Below are 23,079 nucleotides of genomic sequence, written 5' to 3'. Positions count from 1 at the left end.
TACTAGATATAGGGTAGGCTGGTATATAAAAGAAGTTGTTGTAATGTGTGTATAGATAGTGAGTAATTGATCTGCAGTCAGAAGTATTATTGAGCACGTTCGTTGTTATAGCGTTTGTTTAGCGCGATTGTTGAAGTTGTGTGTATCGGTAAAGTTGTATTCGGAAAGAATAAACCAGTTTTATTAAGTAAAGAACTTGTGTCGCTAAAGTTTTGTCGGAACGAAGTTACGGAAAGTTAATTAACAAGCGGAGACGTAACAATATTTATAATCCACCAATCCAATAAATCGGAAAGTAGGGGTTGCAAACCCCTTTCAGATATCAGTTGTTTTCAAATCTCCAATCGTAAATACTTTTGATGTTGTAATTAAGCATTACGTCTACTAACATCTGTCCTAACTTTTGAAACCTAGTAAATGTCAGTATTTGGACTAATTTGCGTGTATAAGTATAATATATGCTGCAGAATTTCTGTATCTTTTCTCTAGTGATTTGTATCTTCCATTCATCTCGATTACTTTTATCTTTGTGAGATATAATGCAAAAGACGCTTCTGTTTTCTGGTAGGAATGTTAGCAGATAGAAGGAGAACAAGACTGATCTGAAGGTGAGGACGAAGGACTACCAATTAATTCGAATAAGTTCTTTGTTAAACGTCGAGTGCTTCCCTGCACTCCAATGTCTTGGAGCTTAATGCTTACCGAGACTATTGAACTGTTGCCTGGTCCATCAAACAAGCTCGAGAATGCAGGTGAAATACTTACAAGATGGAACTGTTTATTGTGAAACCAGCTGAGGTGATCTGTATAGCAAGCTACAGAGATTGAAATCCTGCATGTTTGATACCCCTTGATGGCTAACTCCTTCAAAGGCAGCCAGAAACGAGCTGCAGTGATGGGTATTCGTTAACCCTGCTCTACCCATTCCTCAGAAGAATAGTCACTACTACTTCCATAGTAACTAAATCATGGTCGCCATTACAAAAATATGTTCAACCGAGGTAATATGTGAAAATATTTTCATACATATATGATCCCCACAAAACGATAAGTTCATGTATTTAGTGTGTGAAAGAGAAAGTGCAATGATTTTTTGTAAGCGAAATGAAAAATGACGTGGTTTTGAGATTTGAATAACAAACTTTATATCAAGTAAAGAAAACTATAAAATTTCTGATTATCTATGTGGAAAGACTCCTGCCTTGTGAAGTAGTGTTAGACGGCAAAATTAACTATATTCAAAGATTCTGAGAAATTAACTTACACGATCAGATATAAAGTAAAGTCTTCGATTACCACGACTGAACAACTTTGAGTGCTGGCCACCATGAATTAGAAAGTGAATTCCCCTGAATAACCAGTGTTATCTTTTTGATATAACATTTTCAATTACGCAAACTGAAATATCTCATAAACTCAAAGTTTACTGAGTGTTTTCTTAGGACTTGTGTCAGTATAAGGTACACTAAAAACACTAGTGTGGATTGTGAGTGCACAGCCAAAGGCACAAAGTAATAGCTGTACAACGCTGCTTTGGAGTCTTCCTAACGGATACTAAACTTGTACTCGACTGGTCTTGTGGAAAGTAAGATATAGGTGCTAATAGGTTCTTATTATTAAAAGCTAGAGTTTTGGTGCTTGCAGAGAGATCATGATGAGAGCAAGTTAGCGTTTTAGTCCAGACAGTCTTTGTCAGGGTTGTCTAAATCCATTCTGCACCCTTACACACACAGTACTGAAACTACAACTAATATATACAGTAACATTTAAATAGAATTTTGCTTCTTTTGTAGATTTTTACTAATTTTACCAAAGAATATCCCAGATACGGCAGGATTTTTGTACAGCGTCTGCTTCTGAAGCGTTTATAGCATGCATTTTTGTTTGTTTGCAGGGACTAAGCAACAAAAGAAAAAAAAAGAAATATATTACAATTGGATCTATGAAACAATCAATCTTTGTTTGGAATTTAACCTTTGTGTATGGTCTGGTTCAAACACAGTTTGCTGTAAAAAAAATTTGTATTTATTGTAAAAAAAGTTTGAAAAATGTCAGAACAGTACATAAAAAGTTATCCAAAAAACACAGTAAATGGGAAACATTATCAAAGACTTAAAATTAGAAATACTAGTTTCATTACATTCTCAGTCCTCTTAAATCAACGTGAACTTGAAAGGACACATTAAAGTGTCAAAACCAGTTTCTTTGATTTCAAGTCTTTTGGTAGTTTGTTGTATTTACTGTTTTTTCACCATATTACCCAATATTGTGTTTTTCTATGTAATCATAACTGGTCACGCACTCTTATAAACATTTCTACTTACCTGCAGTCCTTAATTTTATGTTAGCTTTTTGGACATTTAACCATCCTGAAGTTCACACTATTTTATTTAATGCATCTAAACACTATTCCTTGTCTAGTTTTCCATAAACAACAGAACTGGATTGGTACAACTTGATCTCCGATATGGTGCATCTGGTACAGTAGATGTAGTATTTACAATAGTGGAACATCCAGTAACTTCAGGGCCTGTTTGCAATTACAAGAATTGAGGTAGTGTCCCAATTTTAGGTTTAATATTTTCTCCTAGATCTGTTTTCATGTTTGCACCTACTGTAGCCATTTCTGATTTGTTAATCTACTTAACTCTTTATACTGTACTATTCTACTCGATTACAAACACTATATCCTGTATTTTCTTCTTAAAACATGTTGATGACTGACAAAAATTTAACCCTACTGACAGTGACAGTTCTGTACCTGCTGTTTACTGAAGACGGGGATAGGTTTTTCATCTCAAACCTTTCACAAAATAGTAATTACTTAAAGAGAAAAGTCAGAATAAAAAAAACATTAACGTTTCATCAAAATCATAATTACAAAGATTCATGGTTAATAGTTCTTAATCAAAATATCCCTTCCACACAAATAATTACTTCCAGTTAATTCATAGCTCCTAGTTTGTCAAATGTTCTTACTTTAATTTCAAGTACTACATAAACAAATATATAGCTTGCAGAAAGCAAGAAGGTGCAGCAACTTGTGAATCTAACTGACACAGTCCTTGGCAAGAGGTTAACTTGAATTAAGACTAACTAAATATTTAACTGTTCCAGCTTGTATACCATCAGTACCTATTTGGATTTGATTATGTTTCTAGGAGACATCAATAAGGTTCGCATCACATGCATTTCTATAGTATATGCTAATTTTATTTGCTCGTGCTATCCATGTGATTTCTTTATGTCAACTGCATGATACTTCATCAGATTTTTTTGGAAATATCCTAATCAAGTGAGAATACTGACGTGTCTATGTTCACCTGTGAAAAAAGATAGGCCCATCTGTTGAAAGCACAGGAGTTTATATAATTTTTTTTTTAATTTATTAACCTTTCTTGATCAAACATTTTTTTACTATAATGTCTATGTTCATAACATCTGAGCTCACCACAAACAAGTAAATTCCTAGCTTCACTTAGAAGTCACAATAACAGCTGTTATTGGTTGCTTTGCAATTCCGAGCATCACCAAAATAGTGACAACAAAATTTTCATCCTGTGTGTTTATATGAATGTTTTATGCTACATTTGACTGTCTTACAGCTTTATCTTCTCCACAAATATTAATAAAACATATATGAAAAAAGGTTTTGGTAAACATTTTTAAAATTGAAGCTGTTTTATTTATAATACTGACCAACATGCATTTGAATGACGAAGAATTCATAACTCACAAATACAGTGTGAAGTTAGAAAACAAAAGTACAATACGAGTCAGCTTACATGATGCTGGGAAACCATTAGAAACAGAGCTTTATACAATTTCAGTAATACTGCAGATATCCAAATAATGCTACAAGAACTTTATCAAAACAAAATCAGATGGAACAATTATTGTTTCAAAACATAGTGCAGGGAAGCATATTAAACCACGAGAGCCACTTTGAAAGTAAAGTTGTGTTAAACAGTACACAAAGTGTTGTGAATTTGTATGTGGTTCCACACTATTAAGAAGAGAATGACTTGTTTAAACTTGGCAGTTGAGATTAAGACTTTGCAACAACCATACTAACAAACTCTAAGATGTTATTATTTGACAAAGATAAACAGCAGTTACAATATATCCAGTAATGAAAGTAAAAAACACTTCTTCAAAGGCTCGATAATATATTTGTATGATTGTCTGTTAGTCAGAAATGTAGAGAAATTAACACAGATTCATCTTCAACTAGATATAGAAGAGATGGGAATTCCTGGCATTAAGTACACCAAAGAGTTTATTTAGATGCAAATGCCCTCCATTTTGCATTTCTTTGGAACCAGCTATAGGTAAAAGATCAACAGAACAAATCCTCTAGGATACAGCACATAACATTTGTTAGATAACATGATAATTTCTGAAAAGTCCAAAAAAGAACACATGGAAATTCCTGGTATCACACTGAGTTGTCATGAGAAATATCATATAAAAACTAATTTAAGTAAATGCAAGTTTTTCTCTGAGAATATCAGATATTACAGTTATAGTATAGGCAAAAAAGAATTTTCCAGATCATCCTGAGAAAGTGGAAGAAGCACTCAGGGCCTGAAAATGTGGCACAAGTATGATCCTTTTTAGGACTAGTTAACTGTCACCAACAAATTCTGAACTTCCCTAGGAAAGCAAACCTTCTTAACCAACTGTTTTAGAAGAACATGAAATACTTCTGGACAACTGCACAAGAATACATTTTGGAAAATCAAGAAACTTATCTCATTTGGTCAAGTACTTTGTACTTTGAGATATCATCTTCTGTCAATTTGGCTTAAGACACTTTCTCAAATGGTCTGAGAATCATCTTATTATAGGTGTTTGAGAATGGCATAGAGAGACATGTTGATTTTGTTTAGAAATCCTTGGTATCGGCCAAAAAATATTACAAATTAACCAGGAAGACACGAGTATTATTTGGGAAGCTCAACTTATATCTCCATGTTTTTCAATTCATGTCAGTGATTGATCTTTGCTATGATAGCAGTAAATTTACAAAGATACATGCCCTTCTTAGCAGGACATGGATATCTGAATACTCCCCATCATTCTAAAGGACTTTACTCCTGGCATGAGAAAATTCACAATATCATTACACCACTAACTCCAACTACTAACAACACATGTGGGGTCAAATGCCTCATGCGGTATCTACCGGAAACATGATTCATCAGACCACATCACATGCTTCAAGTCATTTAGTTTTGACAGTTTGCACTGTAAGCATCACTAACACAGTTTTCCTGTTTGAATCTTCTTTCTCTGGGTACATTAGAGACAGTGAAATTATGAACAATATTGCACTAAACCTGTCTAATATGCATTTCTGTCAGTCTATTACCAGTGATTTACAACTACAGTTATTTCTAATAACAGATATGTTCCCTTGTTTAGTGTTATTGTTCAGAAACAATATCTTTGTACAATTAGTCAAAAAATTAACTAAGAATATGACATTCCTGCTAGACAGATACTCATTATTATTCCTCTTTGAAACTTGGAAAAAACTTTACTCTTATTCATTGCCTTGCAGAATAATCATAATGTGACTATCTTTACATTTAAAAAGTTCAAAAGTAATCTTAACATATTGTTTGAGTGTGTTTGTTGGGAGTAATAATTAGTTGGACAATCAGTGTATGTGTGTTATAGGTTCTAGGACAATCAGTGTATGTGTGTTATAGGTTCTAGGACAATCAGTGTATGTGTGTTATAGGTTCTAAACAATCAGTGTATGTGTGTTATAGGTTCTAGGACAATCAGTGTATGTGTGTTATAGGTTCTAAACAATATACCTAATTTAATTAATTCAAAATCAGGATCCCAAGGTAAATGCATAACATGAAAATGTCACCACAATTTCGACAATAAACTAAACACAAAAAAAAATATGAAATTGGTTCAAATAATTTCTATCTTTCTATGAATATTAAAACAAAAATAATGGTTGCAGTGAATTCACTTAACATTACAACAAAATGCCTACTGTACGTAAAAAAAATGTTTTTATTCACCAATATAAATATAATAGATGCTGGGCTACACTTTGACACTGCTTTTACCACATTACATGTCTCAGAAATAACCTTTTAGCCACAAAATACATTTCAGTTAAAGTTTATAAATTTAAAATAATAAGCAGCACAAAAGAAAAACTGATGGTAAATCAAAATAGACATTTCTATTTTATTTTAAGTCTGCTTTTAATGTCAATGAGTCAAAATTATCATTATTGCTTACATCTTGAACTAAAATGATAAACAGAAAATAGGTTATTTTGCAAAAGAAAACTTCTGGAAAACAAACAGTTTTTTTATAGCTTTAGATCAATTAGCAAGAATATATGCTTGAAAAAACAACAAAAATTCAAAGGTTTACCATCATATACCAACAACTGTCTCATCACATTTGTACCTAGAAGTTTTACAGTACTTCAAATTGGTTCCCTTTCTTGAAAACATTATTAAAAAATAATACACATTTCTCTATTTACAAGTGTCTTGCACTTATTTAAATGATGGTAGAAACTTTGTTTCATAAGTCAAATGGCAATTACTGTCGCACGATATTGTGAGAATTAGAGTTCAAAAATGACAACTCCACAAATGATTATTAGTCACTAAGACTCTATCATTTCATCAATAAACATCTCCTGTGGCAGAGAAGCTAAATATTCAGACAGCCTAGATCTTTTGTTTACTTGTGGGGGATCAACTTCAATAACTGATGGAGAGTCTTCAACATCACCAGTGCATGAGGGTCCCAAGTAATCGCAAATATCCTCTTCATTTTCAGTCATTAGACAGTAGTTGTGAAGAACACATGCTGCTGCAAAGAGAATAAATAAATATAATTAATAATGCTACAAAAGCTTTGATGCAGAAATATACCTAAACAAATAAGTTATATGTATAAAAATTAACCTATATGCACTGCAAGGTTAAACTGTGCATTTCATGACCTGTTAGTTACATTCAAAATTTAATTAAATAACTTTATTATCAAATTAAGTCCATACACTTGGTATCAGAATATATTTTATAATTTTAATTCTATATATCTTTTAGCATCTTAATTTCAAAAGCAGATACAAAATAAATTCTCAATCTTCACTTCCCTCTGTCACCTAACACAACTATGCTCCAATTTGCTCATTTTAGATTTTCTGTCTGCCCTTGTTTTACATGATTTGTTGACTGTTTAACTAATTAGAAACATGTACTAAATATATTGAGAAACCAGAATATAAATTTAGATCCTCCAATCTTCTTGCTACCAAGATATGAAAAAAAGTCAAGCCCACATGACATGCTCTTCCCCTGTTATTCTGTCTTTCAAAAAATGTTAATAATTCTCTCTGACATTGCTTTTGGATTATTTACAACTAACAAAAAGAGCAACTTTTTCCTTACAAGATTCCTTATACAGTTATTTCCTTTTGGTATCCATAAGAATATATTTAACGGGATTTTAATTGTTTGTAATTGTTTTTTCTGCTCCAAGAAGCTAACAGAATTTTTTAACCTATTTATAGCTTAGCTAAAAAGCAAGTTAAATTATAGTAGTTTGGGGCCACACTATTCTAGCGCCTGATATATATTTTGAGCATATTTAAAAGTTTCATTTTCCCTTGTACATTGATGATTTCATTACAGTTAATGTTAGGGAAGAGAAAATAAGAGATGAAATATAAAGTTCTACTAAAAATCTCTTAATCTTTATTTAGGAGGTTCTATGCAAATGAAATATGAAATCTGTATTATGAAAAAAGTGTTTTTATTCTTATCACAAAAAATCACTTTTCACTCATACAGACTCAGCAAAGGTCTTGTAAATTCATAAACAAATCTTAAGTAGAAATAGATGTTACAAATCTGCTTTTTTGTAAGCTACGGAAATAGTGTTTACTAAAAGATTGCCAAATTTCATGAAGATACATTTAGCAGATTCAGAATTACAGTAAACATTACTTCACAGAAACAGGAACTGACAAATGATTAATATTGGAAAGTTACTGTTTGTAACCTTAGTACACCTGATTATTAAATAAACTTGTAAAACTAGCCTTAGAAAATTGTTTATTTTGGTGAAAGTGTTTCTTTCTGTTCTGTAGAATAGATACACACATGCCTCAATATATTAGGAACAAATGAACCACAGAATTGATTAGATATGTTAATCACTAACTTATTTCTATTTATTAAAAACTAGCAAAGTATCTGGCTTCGCTTGGGTTGATAGTGTGTGTATTCTGAACCCATTTTAGCATAAAAGTATAACCTATATACTTTGTTGCTAAGCAAAATGACATAAAAGCCATTGTTAAAATGCATTGTTACCAAAATACACTGGCTTTTTCTATATATATATATATATATTAGAAGTTGTTATATAAGGAACCACTTCTTTTCTATATGGTTTTCTGCTAGCTTGCCTCATTAAAAAAAATGCACACACGCATGCACGTGGATAAGATAAGTAATACCCAGGTGCACACACTCAGTGTCCACTTAGCATGTCCACTCACTCAGCCAATGCATTCTGAATATATTATCCAAAAGATAAATCAGTCTACAGCAAGTTGGTTTTTTAAGTTTTTGTATATTATCATTTTGGAGCTATGGCAGTCACACACATGTGGGTCTGTCTGTGATTTCTATTTGTAATATAAGGAACCACTTCTTTCTTATGTGGTTTTTTTTTGCTAGCTTGCCTTTTTAAAAGATGCACATGGATAACTAATAATACCCAGGTGCACACCCTCAGGGTCCACTTAGTATGGGTGCAAAATTTCAAGTTTCTAAGTTTTTTCCTCTTGGAGCTATGGCAGTCACATATTCTATTCTATGTGGTTTTTCACTAGCTTGCCTCACAAAAAGATGCACACACATGTGGTAAGTAATAACATCCAGGTGCACACCCTCAGGGTCCACTTAGCATGTTCCCTCACTTAGCCAATGCATTCTGAATATATTATCCAAAATATAAATCAATCTACAACAAGTTGGTTGTTACAAGTTTTTGTATATTATCATTATCTGCTTTTTCTTTATTTTTGCTCAAAAACTATTATATAAACCTCTCCTATCCTATTATTTACTAAGGTTACAGGTCAATATCAATAAACTGTGGCTTTGACTTGTCTAAAGTATAATGGATTTGTTTGTGAAAGCAAAATATTTCAGAATATATTCAAATGTGCCTATACTCTTTCTACACCAGTGTGAGGCTCTCTAGCTTGTAATTTCATATAACAAAAAGTAATTTGAGAGACAAGTTAATATGTTTTATGGTTGTAAAAAATCCTTGTTTATTTACAAGCTCCTTTGGAATGATTCTTTAAAACCAATGTTTTATTTAGAATTTTAAAAATGAAGTCTTCTTAAGTTAGAATTTGATATTTTCTCTTTTCTTAAGTGCAGCAACATTACAACTAATAGTATTGATTTAGTAACACATTCAAATACCTACTTCATAATTCACATTGATTCAAAACATTTGAATGAAAAAATTATGTTTTAATACAAGTTTTACACATACTATTATATATATTTCTCATAACTGTATCACTTTTTTAAAGAGATTAAATTTTAATTTCAAAATTATTCTAGAAGGAAAAGTTATTTAAAAAACATGGGTTTTATTACAATTTAGGAAAATGACTAGCTTATCAACTAACCTGTAATTAAATATGGCATTTCTTGAATGGTGTCCATGCCAACAAACTGTAGTCTGCACCATCTACCCTTTAACAGGGAGAAAGCTGTTTGAATCACCTCTCTTGCAGTTTTTAGGCCCTGATTAAAACGTATTTCACCAAGTTTCAACTCAGTATCCTCCTCTTTGTAAGGTACCAGTAACCACCTAAAGAAAGAATAAAAGAATAATTTGAAAATCAAATTTATAATACAGTAGACATATATTTACTTGTTTGTATCATATTACTTCTAGATTTTGACATACATAACTTTTTTAATGTAAGTCTTCCAAGAAAATTACTGAAACCACACAAGTCCTCTTTGGCACTGGATATGGCAGATGTAGTGTGATCAACAAATGTTCATATATTCTTCTTTGCTTGCACTCATAAGCTCTTAGAATCACCATTGTTCAATAAATGAAACAGTGTAGAAATTACTATGGCAACAAAGAGCATAGTATTCAGTTACACTGATATCAATCAAGTAGTTACAAGCACATGCAAAATGCAGTTTCTGGAAATGTTATGCTGGGTATTAGAATTAACATGAACAGCAAAGGAAAAAACTTATAGAAGTACACAATAAAAAAGTAAGTACTTAAGATTGTGACAATCCAATATCAAACATTGTCATGTACAGCCTATAACATTACCTAAGTTTATTTACTAATTAGTTAATAAGTTTTAAATTTTCATTTATCTTACTTTATAACTAGATACTAATTATTAATTAGTTTTTATCCTACATTTAGGCTGCAATATGCTGCTATATTTAGTGAAGTCCTGAGAAGGAATATTTATGTGTTGGCAACTGAATGAAATGTAGGATAAGAACTAATTAGACTTAGGCCATTGTATAGGCTACTAACCATGATAATTAGATAAAACACTATCTTTATTCATAATAGTGTATATGTCTTTAACCAAACCAGACAGCTTGTGTATTTGTTCTAACTCAAAATGGCTACTGAAGTATGGAGAGTGATTATCTGAAACATCCACATGGGCAAAGAATAATATAATACCACACTTTCAAAGTCAGACAAATATCCCAATGTGGTATCCCACAATCCTTAGAATATTTTCATCAAGGGTCATTCCAAATACACATATTCAATGTAGTTAAACTTCCTACTCATACCAACTAGTACAGGTTACTATATCACCCCTTAGGCCTGAAACAGAAATGGGTAATCCAATTTACAGGAGCTCTATGAATTAAAGGGCTAAAATGTGTTTACAATCTTTTTATATCTTTCTTACACAGCTGTAAACTACATGAACAGTACCTTATTAAATATGTTTGAAAATCACCTGAACATACTATACCTGACTCAAGATATATTCTAAACTACTTATGGAAAGGTGAAATCAATAAATATTTCACATTTGACACCTCCCTTTCTTTACCATAGGGTCTTTCCAGACATAAGCATTAAAATTAAACATTACTGGCCAAATTAAAAGGTTAAGTATAAGGTTGTAATATGCAGCAACCATTTCCCTCAGGTGAAATGCAAGACACCATGACAACAAAGAGTTACACACGTCTTAAAATTAAACTTAAATAAATTCAACATAAAAAAAGCAAATTCAACTGCAATAAATTAAATTTTACAATAAAAAATTCCACTCAAATAAATACAATTCAAATTAAGCATTAAAACCAAAATAGAATAAAAAATAAAAATTTAAAAACATTACTCAAATGAGTACAACAGTAATTAAGTAATCTTTAATAGGTTGTTTAGGCAGAGTATTGATAATGAATCTAAGTTTCAAATGGACAGCAATTGCCTGTTGTAGAAACCTACAAATGTAGAGAACAACTTTCAAAAGTCTTCCTCCTTTCATCTTAGATTCAGTAATTAAGTATTACAACACAAATTACAAATTAAAAAGTAAATGAAAATGAGATAAAAATAAATAAAACACAGGGATATATATATATATATATATATATATATATAAGAAGCAAAACTTAATACAAAGTTAAGTATGTTAAGAGATAAAACATCTGCTAATGTCACATTAGAGAACAAACATAAACTGAATAGAAGGTTAAATACAAAATAAAATTATAAAGTACACAAAACATATATATCTTAATATCACAAAATAAAGAAATCAAATTTTAGATCACACACACACATATATACATATAAGATACTTAGAAGTTTACAGATTTAGATACTGACGTACTGATGTGAACTGTTATAGCATCAGGGTGCTTCATTAGATGTGATGTTTGCTCTATAGGATCCCTCTTTCCAGATTCAAAATGTATTACCATCATCCATGTCTACAATGGTGGGCACACCACAAGACACCAATAATTTAGAATTCATACACTCAAAATGACATATTACTCATAATCACACACAATGTTCTTTTGTGTTGGTAATGCAACCGCAACACAGTTTGCTGTATTCAGGTCCATTGGAGTCATTCTCATTAGTTCTCTTATGAGTGCAATAAAATTTCTTGGGAATTATAAGATCCATGGCTTCATTAACAAGTTAAGTTTTAAAATATTCATGGTGCTTGGCCACAGAAATGTCAGATGTTCCAATCAGCAACATAGGGTTGAATATGCAACCAGGAGATTACAAATTGGAACAGGGTGAATGCTTGAAAGATTGTGTCCCAGCACCTCTGGATATACTATACAGCAGCCTTTAGATTATCAGTGCTTGAAACCACTCTGCTCCAGACAAAGAACATGCTGCCTCAGCAGCAACACCTCCAGTGTCTGGTTGCCTTAGCAGGGTTTGGGTCCACTTAAGAAGTGAAAATTCAAACTGGTTCCCTATGCCTGTGACTGAATTGCCCTTAACCCTCACTCAAACATCAATATGCTTCTGAGACAAGTTAAATATAATATGTAAAATTACATCTGATTTCACTAATAAATCCAGTTACATATTTCTGCAGTCAAAACAATAATTATATGATAAAACTACAAATAGTTAATGCACAATTTCTGTATTGCAATTATTGTTTAAAGAAGCAATATTGAGATAAAACATTTGGTAATATCCAGAGTTCATAAATGTTTTATTGTAGAAACAAACTTATATCTAAATCAGAACTATTCAAAAAAGTTGGTATACTAAGTTTTCTTTCATTCTGAATGAAAACTACCAGTAATTGTGATTTCTCTTTATAAAGACTGAGTTGCATAATCTACAAATATGCTCAGTTGCTTCAACTGCAAGATATTCTTTCACCAATACCAGCAAAAGACACGTGTCCACCACATTTTCCATCTGGTGTCATGTAGATTCTCTAGCAACTCCACGTCACTCTCTGAGTGAGAAATTTCATGCTTATGAATATTACAGTTAGAGACCAAATTGTATGCATTTTTTACCTGCATTAAGAAAACACAGAATATGCAATGTTTATTTCTCAATGTAATCTTAACTAAACCTACCATGTTAATAATCAAACCAAAGTTTTATTTGCCAAAAACAAGTTATGTTCTTGTATATATATCACATTTACCTACATAATTAAATATACACAAACTGATTCAAATATATAATAGAAAATATGCAAGTACTGACAGGGACATCATTATGTTTTGAAGTAGGCAGCTGAATTTGGAAAAAAAAAAATGTTTGGTACACATGGTGTTAATTCCACAGTTTAATCAGAAATACAAACTTAACCTGTCAAACTAGTCAGTTTTTTATTTTTTGTCAATTCTTTAATATTTTGTGCATTATTATGTTGATGCATTATTACCGCTTTTTAAAACACTTGAGTTATCAAACATTACTAATTCAAGCACAAAACAAAAGAGACTATGAAACAAGCCATTAAAAGAAATTCTAACTGACTATGCATTACAGAACAAAGCACTAAAAATTATTCATCATTTACAGTCCCCTAACTATACTTCAATTTTTAACAATTTTAGTTTAATAATAAGTGATAAAGCCTTGCATCTTTTTCACAAAAACTGTGATTTATCCCAAGTTAAAAACTCCTCCAGAATATAAGTAATATTTATCAAATATATTATTTCAACTTGCCAATAGGAGAACAAGTCAACTTGTACCTCACTGATTGCTCAATACACATCACTACAGGTCACAAAGACAACAAAGCAAAGATTCACACACTCATATTGTTGTTCAACAGATTCACACTCATATTATTGTTCAACATTAACAATGTTGCATATCTCCTAGTTTTCTATTATTTTTAACATTTTATCAGTTTATTGCTGCAATTCCACCTAACAAAAGAACTGGAAACCCCGTAAGTTAGTATCACAGTTTTAAATGAATTCTATTCAGTTTAAATCTGAAAGAAAGAAAAAACAAAAAAAGCAAAATAATTTCAATAAAATATGTCACAATACAGTTTTTTCAGTCCTGATTGTTCTTGAAGCATTTAGTCACTCAAACGAGCTCAAAATGTTACTCAAACTATTCCAGCCAAGATCATTCACTATCTATACCAAAACCACTAATGTCAGTTAGTTGATTATTTTCATAACAATGAATTTAATCATAATTGGGATAATGAATAAAAAATTGATTTGAGCAATTTCATGAACCCAAGAAACGTAAAATGAACAAAAACCTAAAATGACCTTCAAAAGTTTGTATGCAGCAGTCATTTAGGATAATCAATGAATGAATAATAAAGGCCCACCTTGCTTACACTGCCATTAGATCACACTAAAAATTATGAGATGCAACGAGCATCTTAAAACACAACTAAAACAAGATGCTACAACCTTAATCAACTCCTGCTGACAAGCTTCCCCTGAATAGGAAACAAGTTAAAATGACAGACATGCAAGGACAAAAATAAAGTAGGTTTTAGGTTTGATTTTTTAAAATAAGTAATATGTATATGGAGGTCATCTTATTACAAGAAGGGCACCTTGCAACAAAGCCCTATAGATAAAAGTGTCAAAGGAACATAAGAAACACATGATAATATGAATAGTAGCAGTGAGACCCACAGGTAATGAAGACATCCCTAAAGATATGTGATCCTAGTTAAAATAATCCAGAGAATAACACTAACTGCTAATGGTGCAGAAAAAGAACATCTTAAAACAAGACAAATCATAAGATGCAGGGCAGAAAACTGATGACAAGTCAAAGGACAATGAGGATGTAAGTTACCTTCGAGAATCCAATTAAATGTCAAACATTTGAGAAGGAAGATTAGAAGGAGAATGTGAAGTGAATACTGGGCAGAATTGAAAAATATTTGCAACCCCAATATCAGGAGAAGATAAGAAAAATAAAAGAATCAAGTAAAGAAATTATGCCAGATTACACCCTCAGGTGCAATAGATATAGATTCAATATTGAAAATATATATAACATACCTGAGAGAAAATAAATGTGACCATCAGAAGTGTCGTCAGAATTAGGGCTAGCACTGCAGCACACAAATCCAGCTCTGCAAACTCTGAAGTTGATTAGGCCTGAGCAAAAAATCGACCTTCATCAAAACCAAAGGCAAATAGTGGTTGTTATGCAAGTTAAGCATTCACTCGATCATGATACACGCTATAAATATCAGTATACAACTGTATAAATGCGTCAAAATATCAGAGATGACATAGCATCTACAATTTGCACTGCACATTACCAGCAAATTGTGTAACTTATAATGTTCTGACAGTAGTGGAAATCTAAATTAAGGTAGGAAAATAGAGCTTATGTATATCTCTGTAGAAAGTGAAAAATTGTGTGTAACACATGCTCTGCAATGCACAAAGGACATTCAAAAATCTTTAGTCACGTTATGATGACAGTACGAGTTCAAACTCAACATGAAAAGACATTCAATTCAATAGTTCAGAGGTAAGCCTACCTAATTTGAAAACACATTTAACTTTGCCTTGTGGATAAACTCTGTCTAACTATCTTTCTTACAGATTGTAATATACTGTGCTATTACTACCGATTTCTTTGGAAAATAAAACTTCAGAATTTTAGGTGGAGAGTCCATATAATTATCTTTTCACTGAAAATGAAATCATTACCAACTCATTGTATTTCAAAAGTTTTAATTACATTTATTTCATCATGCAAACTAGAATAACTAAATGCCTTAGGAACAAAATGACTAAAATGGGTACATATAAAATCCTGAAAATCATTGTTGGTTTGCGGCATATACTTTAAAATTACCCTGTTGATTATACACCAAAGTATCTAAGAATGGCAAACTAGATTCTTGTTTGTATTCAACAGAAAATTTTACATTTGAATGTTTCATATTAAACTATTTCCAAATATTTTCATCATAACTTTGGGTCTGAAAAATAGTATCATCATTTTGATTGATTAAAAGGAAACAAAATACATTAAAAACAGCATGATTTCTTTATTTTCTTCAGTAACAAAATTCTAATTGGTTATATTATTATATTAGCAGACTAGGTGAGTACCACTTTGTCTACCTGTCCTTTTGCTCAAAATTAATATCTTAATATTACGTGAAGCTTGAAAATGTTCGGGATTTCGCTAATGATTTACTGTTTGCAATTTCACTGATAGGTTTCACAAACAAAATGAAACTCTGATGTGCCTTGTGGCGACATTGATAAATATAATATATAAATAAATAACGAAAATATGAATAACATGTTAAAGGTTGACTCATACAACTGTTAAACAACAGTTTCATAAATAAAATTTTTAGAAACATCAAAAAAACTGAGCTAATTCCATTTTTATTTTTACCTTATTTTATTAACTTTATTCCTTGAATGATTGTGCAAGGTAAGTTGCACCAAGTCTTTTACTTAATAATATAAAAATAAATGCTGACTACAAAGTATTTGTCATTATTGTTACAACGTATATGTATAAATCACTACATGTTGTATTATTAGTGTTTAAAGGAGAAGTACTAACAATATAAATTAACTTACTCCATTGAAGGAAACCCAGCATCTCCAACAATATGGGTACCTTCAGTAAAAACCTCTCCTTGTGTGGCTCGTGTGAATAATGGTGAGTTTTCCAAAACATTTGACTTGTGGATTGACCCTGGATAACCTGCCAAGGTGTCTATGAACCTACACTGATGGTCACATGTGGCCTTCAAAACAAATCCATAAAAATTATCTAACAGCATAATATCAAACAGAAGTTTAACAATGTATGGTGCTTCTGATAATCCAAATGTATTTTATCCTTTATAAAAAATTGAATTAATATTAGTTGTAATATTTCTATTACTTAAGCATTGGTAATTTTATTTCCACTTCTTAAAATAATGTTTCAGGTATGATTGCATCAACAATACTGTGAAATAAATACCAGTGTACAAACTTATAATGTATTGAGAAACAACAAAATGGGAGTAGCAGTTGAAGACTGAAAACATCTTTGGAATCTAAATAATATATGTTGTGACTTAAAATGCTATCAAAATCATAAAATCATAAATTACAAACAGCCAAAATTCCCAATAATCAATTCAGAGATCTGAAAGTTAAACAATCTAAACATATTGCTAAAAAACATTTTGAGCTAAGACATGACATACACATTAAGCAATAAAATTCTATATAGATACCACACTTCAAGAATTAGTGCAAAATTTGAGGTATATATATAGAATTGTTTTGAAAATGACAAACAATAAACAAATGGTGAAGTTTTAGCTATGTGGAAATGATTCAGCAAAGAGAGCTAAATTGTTTTCCAGTAATAGTAATAAGTTAAGGAACATGATAAATAGGTAACTTTATGACTGGAAAAAAATTTTACTAATGGGTACTTGCAGGTATCTGTTTGAAGCTTTTGGCATTATTATTCATGTCAGTGATATGGATAGCTTCTTGAACAGTAATATTTCCAAACCAATTCTTTTATTGACACTTAGATACAAAGAAAAAAAAACAATTATATTGATGATGTTGCTGTTATTGAGAAAACCCTTGCCAATCTTAATGATTAAGCCAATATAAGATAAATGAGTTATAGTACTGAAAATTGTAAAATTATTCATTTGAGATATAGAGTACTTGCTTCTTTTCTTAAGGGGAGCATTAGCATTATAACAAGAGAGTAGCATTAATATGTGGTTGCTAATAAATGCCTAAAGCTTTCTGCTGATTTCTTAGAAATTTTGAAAACAACAAACATGATGGCTAATGTAGCCTTGTACAAGACAGGTGAGTCCTGTATGCCTTAACAAGGAGTTCGAGTAATGAGACTATAGAACTAATTAACCCAAGGTTTTGACTTGTTAAGCATTACATTGTTAAAGTTCATTGTGTGCCTAAATATAGCAATTAAATAAATATATTATTTCATAAATATAATATGCTAATTGAATGTGTTTGAATTATAATTCCATATGATACCAATATCTTTAATATCTTGAGTTTAAATAAAATGATTAAAGAAGTGTTTAAAAGTAAATATAATGGAGTTAGTTAAAAACTTCTTTAAGATTTATAAACTGATCACAGAAGTTTTCACAGATAATGAGCAACAACTTTCAAAACTGTTATTTTTCTTTCCAAAACTTAAATAAATGTGTATTTTGTTCTATAAATTCTGAATCCTTCTTCCTGATTCTCATATAAACTTCTTGATTCTCACATAAACTTCCTAGAGTTGGGCAAGCTATGTGAAATTGCCAACAAATACACATTCCTGGTATTTTAAATAAAATGCTACTTGTGACAGGTTGTTAACTCAACAATAAATGTATCTGTTACAAAGCTAATAGAACTGTTACAGTCAGAGCTGAAACATTTTACACATGTATCCCTTATTAGCAACTTATAGAGACCATCTTATAAACGGTAAATGGGTGAATGTACAATTAATCAAACTAATTAAGATTAAAATTATTTACCAACAATCTTTCACATGAGAAGATAAGCTATGAAAAATGTTAAAATTCTCTCAAAATGCATAAGACTGCAAACACATTTATTTCAATTAAAAAAAAAAAATCTCATACAGCATGTTCATGAATTCCTCGTCTTGTTTGGCACTTTTATTGGTCACAGTCTCAAAGTTCCAAATGCCTAGGGCATACAATATGTTCTTTTTAATTTTTCAAGGAGACAAACTTTTCCTACTATGACCAGTAAAATAAAGCTTCAGACTTTATAGTTAACATTTTTCTAAACTGAAATTGTATTTTCGATTAGATACTTACCTCCTCTCACAAAAAGCTTTCTTGGTTAGTACTTCCCTCTATTGATGCAAATTTTGCACTTGCCACTAGCCTTGTAACCCCACTTCTTTCTGCATATCTACATGTACATGATTATGCAGCAGTCCTCCACCAATAGGAGTGCAACACTACCCCTATTGTAATTAGTGCCCCTCTCTAATAATGCACTTGTTAATTACTTTGAGATTGGCCATGACAAAGTTAACTAATACATCGAAAGTGGGGAGGATGGGTAGGAAATGTGAGATGAGGTAAGTATCTATTCAGAAATACATTTTCAGTTTAGGAAAATGTTAACTTCCTAAACTTCCTACAAAAAGCTAGAATATCACACTGAACTGTTGGAGGGCCGGTGAGAAGACATTCCTCCTTTAAAAAGCACTCAAAGAAAGACCATGTGGCATGGAAAAGGAATTAGAAACATCACACCAGTAGGAGACTGCACCACTTCTGAGCCAGGTATACTACTTGCCCTTGAGTAAAGTGTTACTAAAACAAAAAGGCAGAAACATGGATGGACCCCAAAATGTTTTCATCATTAATGAGACACCTAGGTGTCGAGTGATTAGGGCGTGATACAGACCATAAATGGGAGTTCGACCTCAACCAATACCCGGAATTGTCCAAAAGGTCTGTGGTAGGAAGAGGGTCCTCTACCGTTCACCAAGAACCCGTCTCTGCATGTGTGTATCTCCAACACAATCAACACCAGATCCACTACGAACCAACATTCAGCAGATGGTAGGAAGAAAGGAGAGTTCAGGAGGTGCTCATTGGGAATATCTCTTCCAGTCCACAGTAGGAGCCAGGAACCCAGCCTTACATGTGGGAATTCATGTGTTTCAATTTCAAATAACATCAGATTCACCAGTAACTGACATCCAACAAACAGTAGGAAGATAGAGAGGGACCGCAATTTGGGATTGCACCTCCAGTCCAAAATCTGGCGGCATTGGGAACTTGTCGTCCAGTCCGTGGTAGGAGAAGGATACCAGCCAAACACATCCGGGGACTTATGTGGCTGGATCATCTCCAACCAATAGTTGACCCAACTGAGAACCAACATCTGGGGAATGGTAGGAAAGAGGAATATCTCAGCCAGATGGGCAAATTGCAATACAATGATATATGGCAGAGTGCTACAACCAACACCTGGCAACATCTGGAATTGTACATCAGGTCTGTGGTTGGAAGAGACTCAATGCCACAGAGCATCAGGGATGGGCAGTAATCCCTGTCTGCCTTATCCATGAAGTCCATAAGTGTATGGTCCGGGACGAACATATTTATGAAGCAAAAGACCACAAGATATATCTACGATTGATCTTACGGAACATCTCATCTCAATGGTGTGCATAATATGATCTTGTGATGTGTTATATTGTTTCAAGTATAATATGTGATATTGATGCATAGATGACAATCCAATGGGGTCAAACAACTAACACCTGGTGGTACCTAGAATTGTACATCGGGTCCACAGTAGGAAGTGCCTCAATGTTATAATCATCTAGCATGGTCACAGGATGTACAGTGCAGATTTGATACTAAGTATACCTGGTCAGGCACCACTCACCACAGAGCGGTAGCAAAAGGCCTCTGTAAAGAAATGAAAAATAAATGGAGTAGCCCATATATCTGCCCTGATGATGCCCTCTCAGGGAAGATGGAAAAAGAGCAGCCAGGAACATGATAAGGTGACAGATTTGATTGGAAAAAACATGAAAAAGACAACAAATATCCAGAGAAAAGGAAGAATATGCCAAACAAACTGACCCTGGAACTACCAAAGAACACAGTGCATGTGTTAGAAATCCAAGGGCTCTAGCCGGGCAAAGGAATTGGACAGGAGCAAAATGGACCTAAAGGTTGGAGAAGAAGGGAATGGAAAGAGGAGTGAAAACCTAATTAATCTCTAGATCAGCTGAAATCAAGTGCATAAAGGAAAGGACAGGACCTAAGGAACAAATATAGCAAAACCAAATCACAAAACACATTGGAAAAACAGTGACCACAGGCCAACAATATGAGAAACAAGAACAGCATATAAAATAAAATAATGCATCTGCTGATGTAGGTTAAAATGGAGGATTATAAAAAGCACGAAGAACAACATGGAAGTTCCAAATCATGGAGAGAAGCTGAGCAGGGAGTGTGAGCAATGGAGAATGAATGAAATAACATAGCCAGGAAATGAGAATGTAACACAGAAGCAAAACTAGTCAACCAAAAAGGGGAGACAAAAACCATCTGAAAGCCCACAACAGAAGAAACATAGATCCCTGTTAGAAGGTTAACTGAAAAAGGGCAGTATGAGGAATGAGAGTAATGAAAGGATGATAACCTAGGTGTATAGACCAACAGTGTGATATATATATCAATAACTCTGGGAAACCATCAAAGAGGAAGCACAAATTGGACAGGAAAACTAAGGAAGCAACATGCCTGGAAAGACCCAACCTTTCAGCAAGGGACAAGGTAAAAGTCACGCATGAAGGCAGAATGGATGGATGTCGCACACCAGTGTGGCAGATGAAGGGGAGGTGACACCAAAAACCATTACAGAAATGGAAACCATGTGAGAGTCATCCAAGATGGTGCCACCAGCCAAACTCAAAACAGAGAATTCTGAACTATTGAGAAGACACAAGGAAGAAGATGAATAGGTGGACATGTATAGGGGGAATGACTTATTAATTCTGATATAGGGCATACACTGCACCTGCCAAGGAATGAGGAACAAGTGACCAAAAATGGGTGTGTATCAAAGATAAGATGCAAAAACATCCAAATCAGGGACACCCCTAAGAGTCCACTACACCTAAAAACCAGAAGAACCAAAGACTACCCTTTTGAGAGAATCCTTATGGGATGGGATAACCAGTCCATGACCAAATTCATGGTCTCTGACCAATGACATGCCCACAAATTGATATAATGACAGTGGACCCAAAACACAGGAGATCCAAAGTTTGAAAACAAAGGACACTCAGCCAGATGCTCCAATGCATTGTGATCTAGGATCCTACTGCAGAATTGTCACAGTGACACCTCACCACCTTGTCCCAAAGAGCCAGTAGGAAAGAAAGTACTATTCTATGAACAGCAAGTAGTGTCAAGAGAGTGATAAGGAAAATGGAGATGAAAAGATTTCCCCACCTCCAAATCTCCCAAGTGTCAAGAGATGCTCCAAAACAGAAAAGAGAAGCATCCAGAAAAAGCGACAAGCCAGGTGAAGAGAAGAAAGAGGAACCCCAGCAGCAATAGTGGTACTATCCAACCAACAGTCAAAACAGATTGTTAGTGAGGGGAAGGGATAACAGGAGCATCCAAGGGATCCAGAACAAGACAGCATCTGTTGATTCAAAAGCCCACAGAGGATGGCACATGTTGGCATGACCAAGAGGAATGAGGGCTCCGAGAGAAGCCCATGTCCCCAAATGAGAGGGAGCTTCCCACGCAATAAAAAAAGGAAGTAAATGAGAAGGCTGGTTCTAACCAAGAATTAAGAACTAAGATGAAAAACACCCCAAGAAAACTAGAAATTGATCAGGTGTGATGAATGAAATCCCCATCATGATGAACCAAGTCCCACAGGCAGCTTCCCAAAGAAGAAACGAGTATGGAGAGCAGAGACAGCCAATGAGGAAGCTATAAGTATCCAGCCATCCCTGTAAAAGTGTACACTAATCTCAGAAAAGGAAGCAGATGAGTAAAGGCCTAGACCACTCGGGTGAACACAGAGGGAGGCAAGGCCGACCAAAAACACCCTAAACTGAAACATACCTACCCATGAAGTATAAAATTAAGAAAAATAACAGGATGCCAAGGAAATGGGAATAAGGAGACATGTATCCCGCACACTAATCTACATCTTCCACAAAACAGGAGTGAAAACCTCTATTGAGAATGATCTCCTCACAGAAGGGACCCTGAAGAAGTAAGACCCAAGCCACCACTGACTGATGCTTGGAAGAAACAGGATCCTACTGAGAGTGAAATAAAGTGGATGGTGATATAACATGGGGACAAGTGGAAAGAGAGTTATAGAGACTTGCTGAAAAACACCAGTTTCCAAATAGGCTGGAAGACCCCAACACCTTGTGATAGAAAACAATAACATACCTGCAGTGGTGGGATTCAAATATTTTAACAACAGG

The 23,079-nt window shown here is 33.2% G+C and overlaps 1 protein-coding gene across 1 annotated transcript in view; it reads right to left on the bottom strand.

Annotated features, from left to right (window-relative positions):
- Nucleotides 1–6,019: 6,019 nt before the first annotated feature.
- LOC106462329 (protein ALP1-like) overlaps nucleotides 6,020–23,079 on the bottom strand; it is a 27,074-nt gene continuing 10,014 nt past the window's right edge. The window contains exons 4-6 of the mRNA XM_013922237.2: nucleotides 16,650–16,819; nucleotides 9,713–9,897; nucleotides 6,020–6,861 (exon numbers count right to left, since the gene is read on the bottom strand). Of these exons, the coding sequence (XP_013777691.2) occupies nucleotides 6,653–6,861; nucleotides 9,713–9,897; nucleotides 16,650–16,819 (564 nt within the window). The 3' untranslated portion in view covers nucleotides 6,020–6,652. The remainder of the gene's footprint in view (nucleotides 6,862–9,712; nucleotides 9,898–16,649; nucleotides 16,820–23,079) is intronic.

The sequence above is a fragment of the Limulus polyphemus genome, unplaced genomic scaffold (genome assembly GCF_000517525.1).
Source record: "Limulus polyphemus unplaced genomic scaffold, Limulus_polyphemus-2.1.2 Scaffold1143, whole genome shotgun sequence".
Classification (NCBI taxonomy): Eukaryota; Metazoa; Arthropoda; class Merostomata; order Xiphosura; family Limulidae; genus Limulus; species Limulus polyphemus.
This window is presented reverse-complemented; position numbering and strand designations above follow the sequence as displayed.